Raw genomic sequence first — 9,736 nt, 5'->3', positions numbered from 1 at the left:
TCAAATGAAATCAATCAGGTTTACAATGAGATTTTTTTTCTTTATGAATTTTTTAAAAATATTTTTTTTATTGATTTTTCTTTTGAGAGAGAGAGGAAGGAAGAGGGAGAGAGAGAAAGAAGATGAGAAAAACATCAATCGGTTGCCTCCCACACACACCTTGACTGGGGATCAAATGGGCAACCTTTTGGTGTACGGGATGATGCTCAACCAACTAATAAGCCACGTCGGCCAGGGTTCTTTATAATTTTTTAAATACATATATATATATATATTTCTTTAGAATTTTATATAATCTATAAATTGATTTTCCAGTTACTTCCAGTCCTTTTAACTCAACTTAAGGAAGGAAAACAAAATCTTTAGGATGTTAACTATCAGTAAAAACAGAATTCTAAGCGTTCCTCACCTACACCATAAAATTCTGTAAATAGGTAATTCATTTTATGTTTTAAAAATACTGGTTTGGAACAACTGAGTGCTACATCTGTATTTATTCAGGTGTCTAGAATATTAATCTGCCAGTTTTAGAGGTGGTTGTCTTAAATTAGTAGGAGGACGCCCCCATGAGTTTTCTTAGAGGCAGACAGGTGGCAGAAGGATGTCTGAGGAAGATGTGGGGGGAAACTGGTCAGGGGTGGCAAAGAAATGTTTCCTTCTCAGAGTTCCAGGGGCCCTCTACAGACAGAGGGTGAAAACACGATTGTGTGCTTTGTCCATCTGTGCAGGACACATAAACTCCAGCTTGTCTCACAAGTGGCCGTCTATAAGCACTTATAGAAACTTTACCTGATCCTGATACACCTTATTCAAAAACTGAACACACGCACCCGGGCATGGACAGCGCAGGGAGGGAGGGAGAGCTGGCACGAAAAGGTTAAGAAGGTGCTTAAATGCAAAGTTCAGGGAGAAATCTTGGCTTCTGATCCACTGAACTACGAAACACAGCACAATCATTAAAAACATGGGGAGAGAATGAAATACTGAGCTCATCATTAATAATGACCTATCACAGCTGGCAAAGAGCAGTTGACAAGCACAGTCAGGAGGTAAGTAAACAGCCACCATTGTTCACTTTTTCCCTTTCCCTTTCGATAGAATCTCTGCGTAAGAGGTGTGAATGAAGTCATAAAGCTGCTTGGCGTTTGCAGCGTTCCCCAGGATACTTGCGAGCTTGTCTTGTGACAGGCTTGCTAATTCCGCAATGTTCTTCACGTGGCTCATCAAGGAGCGACAGTTTTTGGCATTCACCCCCGGCATCTTTAACAAGAAGTCCTGGGGGCCAGGATTATACTTTTCTGACTCGGGGAGGGTTCCAGAATCCGCTGTGACAGCCATGGCTGTCGCCGCATCAGGCTGCGGCTTATTTTGTTTCAGCTCCTCAAACAACTCCGCGGTGGCATGAGGGGACGGGCACCAGAGAAGCCGGAGTTTGGGGAAGTGCAGGGTGAGGAGAGTGAGTTTGGAACTAATGTCGTTGCTGGAGATCTCCTGATGGAAGGCGCCTCGGGCAACGAGAGAGAAAGGCTTGCTGGGGTCAAACTCGATCAGCAGCACTGGTCGCTTGTAGTAGCGGGACATGGAGATGCACTGGCTGTAGAGGCGGCCGTTGTTTAAAGAGCCGATCAAATCGCTGATGCTCTTGCGTTCCACACACATTTCTGGAGTCAGAATGTAATCACCAACCTCTAAGGTCACTGGCTCAATGTCAATGCCCCGACGATGGATCAGAGATGGGAGTTCACTTCGAAACTCACGCATATCCACCACTATCGTTTGCTGTATACTTTTCTGTTCCTGGCCACCTATTAAGAAAAAGTAGCATTTTAAGTAATGTTTCTGAGGGAGAATTTGTAGAAGATGGAATACAACAATTAAAGTTTAAAATTATTTTTTTTATTAATCTATGATGCATGGTTACATAGTACGGTGTTAATATTCCATATTTTTCTATATTTTAAAAAAGGCTTGTTTATAAAGTAAATAAAGGCAATTTCTCTTAAGCTAAATAGAACGAATAGGAAAGTTAGAATCAATGGGTGCTTCCTTTCTAACAATGATTCATAAATACCAGCATGTGCTATCACGTTCCCTCTGCAGTTCCCTCTGCAGTCCCTCATCATTGCACTGAACACATTTCACTGGTTACGTATTCCCAGTTCCTAGGGCAGAGCCTGGCACACTGCAGATGCCTAAAAATACTCGCTGAATAAATTGCCTTACGAGCTGCTGGGAACCATTTTGGAACTTTGAGTGCTTATATCAATGGGTCCCGAGGTGGGAAAACGGAAGACGGTAGGAAAAGCAAGAACACCGTGGAACAGAGCTCCTCACACTGTAATGTGCATGTGAACCACCAGGATCATGTGAAAGAGCAAATTCTGTTGTGTTTTGTTTTGTTTTTTAATTCCTAATACCCAGATTTACTCTTTTTTTCAAGTTAAATTTATTGAGGTGGCATTGTTTGCTAACACTGTATGTGCCAGGTGGCTGATTCTATAATACATCATCTGTATAGTGCCTTGTGTGCTCACCACCCAGAGTCGAGTCTCCTTCCCTCACCACGTATTTGACCCCTTGTACCCTCTCCCTCCTTCCCCCACATATAAGTGAAATCATATGGTAAAGAGCAAATTCTAAACAGGGGTTGGCAAAAGTAGGTTTACAGTTGTGAGACTACAAAACAGTTTATTCTTGTATCATTATTTATTAATTATTACGTTATTTATTTGTATTGCCACTATAAACCTACTTTTGTCAATCCCAGGCTCTGTCTGAGGTAGGGTCTAAGACTGCATTTATAATAAGCTCTCAGGGGATGCTACTGCTTCTGGGTTAAAGACTTCACTACACAAAGGCTGTGGTAGGCAGAATAATAGCCCGTAAAGAGGTCCATGTCCTAATCCCCGGAACCCGTACATATGTGACTTTATATGCAAATGTGATTAAATTACAGAGCTTAAGATTGGGAGACGACTTGGGATTATCCAGGCAGGACCAAGTGTCCTTACAGGTGAAAGAGGAAAGCGGGAAAGTTAGAGTTGGAACTACTGTCTTTGAAGGTGGATGAGGGGGCCATAAGCCAAGGAATGCAGGCAGCCTCTAGAACCTGGAAAGGAAAGGGGTTCTCTCCCAGACCCCCAAGGAGGAATGCAGCCCTGCCAACACCTTCATTTTAGCCCAGTGAGACCCACAGGACTTTGGAATTATCTATCTATATATATATAACCTTAATATGCAAATAGACCGAACGGCCGAACAACCGAATAACCAGTCGCTATGACATGCGCTGACCACCAGGGGGCGCACACGGAACATGGTGGGCATCGGCAGCAGGCAGCAGAGCGCGGAACATGGCAGGTGTTGGCTGCAGCGTGATGGTGGAGCAGGTGAGCAGGGGCGCCAGACCAAGGCAGGGCACCAGTTGCTGTCATCGGGGTGGTCCTCTGGTGGTTACTGAAAATTCTTTGCTCCCATGTGCCCTGCCTGGTGCTCACACCCACTGCCGGTGCCTGGTGCCGGCCCCGATCACTCAGTGCCATCAGCAGGTGTGAGCGGCAGCTGCCGGCCCCGATCACCCCTCAGGGCTTCTCCACCTCCCCTTGCTCCTGAGGGGTGATTGGGGCCGGCAGCCGCCACTCACACCCGCTGATGGTGTGGAGTGATTAGGGCCGACACCAGCAGTGGGTGTGAGCAGGGCCAGCACCATCAGCATGTGGGAGTGGGAGCGGGGCTGCCGGCAGAGAGGGGACTAGGGGCTGTGGTGGGAGGGGCCAGGCAGGGGCACGAGGATGGGCCGAGACCTGCCCCTGTGCCCACCACAGCCTTGCAGCCCATAGTTCCTTTCAATGTGCACGAATTCATGCACTGGGCTCCTAGTAAGATAATAATTGTAACATAATTAATGTGTGTTGTTTCAAGCCACTAAGTTTGTGGTAATTTGTTACAGCAGCCATAGGCAACTAATACAGGGCTCAGAGGACTGAACTCAAAAGGACAGATTTCTGTGAGTAGCTTTCTGAGTGGTACCTCCACGCTCAAATCTATCTTCCTTCACACTGCCTTACATTCTAAAGTTCTGCATGAAATGCCACCAACCTGTTCAAGTTAATAGGAATCTTCTTCCAAAAGACCTAGATGCTCTGAGGCACTGTTTCCCAAAGGATGATCCAAGGACCACTGAGACGCTTTCAGATCTACTGAACTGGAATGCCTATGAACTGAGGCCTGTAAGTCCACAGTTTTAACAAGCATCTGGGGTTATTTTTATTTCTTAATAATCCTCACCCAAGGATATGTTTTTATTGATTATAAAGAGAGGAAGGTAGAGAGACAGAAAAGAGAGAGAGAGAGAAATTATCGATGTGGGAGAGAAACATTGATCAGCTGCTTCCCATACACACCCCGCCCAGGAAACAAACCTGCAACCTTTGGGTGTATGGGACGACACTCCACCCAACGGAGCCACCTGGCCAGGGCTGAGGTTATTCTTAATTACACTAAATTCTGAGACCTACTGCTCTGACTGTGCTTGACCCCACCAAAGGTTAAATCAACTCAATCATATTGCTTTTCTCTGTCACTTACTGATCTCAGCTGCTGCCATGGGGAAATGGATGTGGGAATGGGAAATATTCCTGGGTCAGGGTGCGCTTGGGATTCAGCAGGTCTTGGTGGTCTGCTGCAGTTTGGATACTGCACAGCAATGAGAGTACACACCCCTGGGATCTGGAGAAGCTTCAAGAAGCAATAAACAAATCCAGAAAGATAAGTGGGAATGTACCTAAACAACTCTATCTATCTCTGGTTAAACTGGCTTCTTCCAGTTAAGATAAGAACCTAATCACCATTTACAAAAATTACTTTGCAAAAGTACATTCGGTCTCAACCAACCACATTTAAAAGCAGTGCTGGAACATAGCTAATTTCCAAGCTGGGGTGCATCAACTACACCCCTCTAATTTTACAGGTGAGGAGCCTTAGGTTCAGGAAGGACACAGGGTTACTAAATGGCAGAGTGGAGACGAGGGTTTGGGAGCAGACATCCCTTTTTAAGTTTGTTGAGAAAACCAAGTCTCAGCATAGGAATCTCACAGCCTCCTTTAGAGGCAACGGGAGGGCAGGACTCACCTGCTTTCCGAGTGTCGGTGGGATCACCTGCAGACTGGGAGCCTCTTACCAGGTCTAGGTTTGTTTCACTTCTGCCTTCCCTTTCTTCCGGGACAACCATGCTAGCCTTTTCCCTGTGAGAGAAAAACACTTTAAACATTTTGGAATTAATTTAGAAATTCCAGACTTTCATCTTTTGTAACTTATAATATAGAAAATGACCAACATGACTATAGAGGTAAAAAAGAATACAAGAAATACTTTAGAAGTCAATATGCCCAGACAAGTGATGGGCAAGAAAAAGGATTTTTTGGTTGGGTACTACTTCCCATCTTCCAGAGTTAAAAAAGTTGCTGTTTATTTTCTATTTTATATGTTCTTTAAGCATTTTCAGACATGAAATAAGCATGTAAAAACACTGCAGATAAACTATTGAAACATTTAATTTAAAAACATGCTAATATGTTATTGAGCATTAAAAATAATTTAAATAATTTATATCTCAACTAGAGGCCTGGTGTACGACATTCATGCACTGGGGGGGTAGGGGTGTCCCTCAGCCCAGCCTGTGCCCTCTCGCAGACTGGGACCCCTCAGGGGATGTCCACCTGCCGGCTTACAGTCAGACATCCACCGAGGGGTCTTTAGTGCTGCCACGGAGGAGGGAGAGGCTCCCACCACCGCCGCTGCACTCTCCAGCCATGAGCCTGGCTTCTGTGGGAGCGCACTGACCACCAGGGGGCAGCTCCTGCGTTGAGCATCTGCCCCCTGGTGGTCAGTGCACGTCATAGTGATTGGTTGTTCCGCCATTCGGTCGATTTGCATATTAGGGTTTTATTATGTAGGATACTTTCAGAGTAATCATAAATAGGGATGGTTAAAAATCAACGATTTTAGAAAATAAAAACATACATGATAGAACTCTGATTTAAAAAAACCCATTAAACACTCAATTTTAAAAGAAAAATCAGGGTTGATTCAAGAAAGCAAATTTCCAACTAAGATTTTAAAAAAAAAATCAGCATCTCAGCACTGATTCACTCACTGGTGCATTTATTTAAAAATATTTATCAGTGTGCCTATGTGCTGTGCTAGGTACTCTAGATGCAAATATAGTTACTTGATAATTCTTGTCTTCAAGGTAGCTCAGTACCTTATACTGCTTAAATCAACAGAACTGCACATTCATAACAAAGATTTGTAATCAGGAACTACAACCATGATAAGATCATCTATAACCAAAGAAAAAGTACGTTATATTCTTTTTTTTTTTTTCAGAGAGGAAAGGAGAGGGAGAGAAAGAAACATCAATGATAAGAGAGAAAATCATTGATCAGCTGCCTCCTGCACGCCCCCTATTGGGGATTGAGCCCACAACCTGGGCATGTGTCCTTGACTGGAATCGAACCCAGGACCCATCAGTCTGGAGGCCAACGCTCTATCCACTGAGCCAAACTGGCCAGGGCCTTGAAACAGCAAGTACTGTTTGTGTCCAAGTAGTACAAGATATGACAGACAAGAAGAATAAGGCTGTTCTCTTCCCGGTAGGGCTTGCAACTGAGTTGAGGAAACAAAGCAACCATGAGAGATGGGAGAACATGGAACAAACTGCACTAAAAGAGACTAGGGTGAGGTGAAACAGAAGAGGAATCTTCAATATTAACTAATAATTTCAACAAGGGTTAAACAGCAAAGACTTTCCAAACGGGAGGAAATGAAACCAGATGGACCAATTCCCCAACCACTCTGGATGAAAAGGAGATTTTAGAGCAGGGTACCACTAAATGATACCACTGAAGAACAGATATTATAATTTTAATTTCCATTCTATTTGAAATGATATACAAACGCACAGTTATAATCAGTACACCATTGTAGACGCAAGGTGTTAGACAGCAGTTCCGGTTCAATTTTTCCTCCTTATCCTCAATACCAGTGGCAAGTGTTTCCTGCTGGAAAATTCTTTGCAATGACAATGGCTCTGGCAGCCACTCATTATGTTCCATTATATCTACTAGACCAGTGATGGCGAACCTATGACACGCGTGTCAGAGGTGACCGCGAACTCATTTTTTTGGTTGATTTTTCTTTGTTAAATGGCATTTAAATATCTAAAATAAATATCTAAAATATAAGTCTTTGTTTTACTATGGTTGCAAATATCAAAAAATTTCTATATGTGACACGTCACCAGAGTTAAGTTAGGGTTTTTCAAAATGCTGACATGCCCAGCTCAAAAGGTTCGCCATCACTGTACTAGACTCTAGTTGAGGACAAAGGACCAATCATTCAAAAAAATTATTGCTCTTAAATTTCTTTTTCTTTCACATTTGGGTTAACATTGAGGATTTTCTCTCTTTTTTTATATTCTTTACACTGGCTAAGCTGCACATCACACCTGGGAGCACTCCCGTCTCCTGATGGATTTGTAATCTGTGAGTGGCGGGACAGCATGGTGCAGTGCAGACTCTGGAGAATCCTTATTTCCTGGGTTTGAAATCACTTTTTGAAATTACTGTCTGTGTGGTCTTAGGCAATTCATTTAATGGCTCAGTGTCTCGATTTCATCTGTAAAATGGGGATAATAAAACCTACCTCAAAAAACTGTTACAAGGATTACACATTCTATTTAAGGCACTCGGAACAGTGCCTGGCACATAATTAGTACTATAAAAAAGGTTAGCTGTTATTATAAGTGCACTTTTCTTTGTTTAATCTGTTTTTATTGATTTTAGAGAGTGAGGAAGGAAGAGGGAGGGAAACATCGATGAAAGACAAACAGTGATGGGCTGCCTCCTGCATGCCCCCTCCTGCACAACCCGAGCATGTGCCCGAACAGGGAATCGAACCAGCAACCTTTTGGTGCACAGGACAACGCCCAATCAACTGAGTCATACTGGCCAGACCTAAGTGTACTTTTCTTATAATGTGGTAACCTTATCCCCTAATTATCCATGATTATGCTAAAAAACTGAAGATTACTTTTAAGTGATTCCACAACTGTTTCAATCAATATTGTTAAACAAAACAGCTACTTTACCATTAAATGTTTTAACATAACTGCAAACTGGGTCTGAGAAAAAATATACTTCTGAAACCACAGCTGTGAGGAAAATATTGTCTTCTCAAATTAATTTAACAGAAATCTGCCATAATTATATTCAGTCCCTTGCTTTCAGCATTTACATAATTATTCAAGTACTCTCTATGACAGACACAAAATAATTTAAAAATTCAGATTCCTACTTCCATTTAATCTAAAATACTGAAGTTTCTTATTTTCTCTTCAACATCTTCAGTGATTCGTGAATTGCTTGTACATGACAATATAGGGAGGAGGTGCTGAACTGAAGTCTCTTCCAATGGGCCTTTACTCAAGCCCTCATGCTAACCCATTTTGTGATCATATTTTCTAGTTGTAACATTTCAGATAATCTTGCCCCTTCCTTTGAAAAGCAGTGACCTTTCCAAAACTATGTGTACTCAGAATGTTATTACTAATTTTCTGATCCAGGGAGCATTTTATTATAAACACTTAGAAGTGCAATCTTTTTTCTCTTTACTCATCTGTAATCTACTCATCTTCAGCCCCATCAAACAATCTTTTCATCACCAGCTCGCTTGTTTGATTCATTCTTCTCTGGTTATTTTAAATAGTTGTACTGCTTTTATTCTTACATCACCCATGAAGGAGGTCCTGGCAAAAGCACATTTTCTGACTCTGACATTAAATTTTTCTCCAAGTACAGGTTCAGTGCAAATGCTCTTTCAGTAATGCACCTCACATATATTTTGCTTTTCAAAACAAACACTTCTCAAATTCCCCAGGTTTTCTGGGAAAGTAAATATTTTAAGATTCTAAATAGTATTACTCGCTGATTGCTATTTAATATGGGAAGATCTAACTTATAAGTAGACAATCACCATTGAGAGAGTTTAGAAAATTATGCCAGACCTTAGATAAAATTACATTAACATCTGCAATGGAGACTATTGTATAGATTGAAATGTAGGAGACAGTCCACATTCCGGGTCCTGCTGAGTAAGATTTCCAGTAAGCGCCAGGCTTATCCACACCTCATCACCGAGCCCTCTGATCTACAGAACTACTTACATAAACCAGGAAGGACCTGGGGTCCCCAATACCGTGCTACAATCTGCTAAAGTACTCTTCTCCCTGCTGTACCAGAGAAGAGGCAGCCTCATGAAGGAAGCCTGGGGCATAAAAACTCACCTCCTCAGTACCTTCCTCCCCAGACCCGACAGGGCTCCTCAGGCCACAGCACTGTGCAGGAAGTGTTAACTCAGCAGGCTTGGACTGCTCAAACCCTGCACATTCCTAAGAAAGGCCTGTCTCCTGGGGACTGGCCCGTGGCCAGCTTCTGGGAGATGAGCTCTGAGCCCCTGGAGCATTCTGCCTGGTTTCTGTATGCCTGAGGCCTGGGGCCACACAGCACCAGTTGGATCAGATGCTTTATGCTAAAATGTGTTTTTGCTTCAGGGGTAGAGTCTGTCAGGTTGGTACTCGTGTCTGTGTGACTGACCCTCAATAAAGATGCTCAGCTGGGCGCCCCTGTGGACAACACTGCGTGAGCCGTCATGCACTGCTGCTGGAGAATTAAGCTTG

The 9,736-nt window shown here is 43.0% G+C and overlaps 1 protein-coding gene across 1 annotated transcript in view; it reads right to left on the bottom strand.

The window, feature by feature from the left end:
- Positions 1-233: 233 nt before the first annotated feature.
- Positions 234-9,736, bottom strand: part of ERCC4 (excision repair cross-complementation group 4) — a 31,132-nt gene continuing 21,629 nt past the window's right edge. The window contains 2 exon segments of the mRNA XM_005871971.2: positions 234-1,805; positions 5,131-5,243. Coding sequence (XP_005872033.1) covers positions 1,072-1,805; positions 5,131-5,243 — 847 coding nt within the window. The 3' untranslated portion in view covers positions 234-1,071.

Source organism: Myotis brandtii, unplaced genomic scaffold (genome assembly GCF_000412655.1).
Source record: "Myotis brandtii unplaced genomic scaffold, ASM41265v1 scaffold363, whole genome shotgun sequence".
Classification (NCBI taxonomy): Eukaryota; Metazoa; Chordata; class Mammalia; order Chiroptera; family Vespertilionidae; genus Myotis; species Myotis brandtii.
Note: the sequence above shows the minus strand (reverse complement) of the source record. Positions and strands in the feature narration are given on the sequence as shown.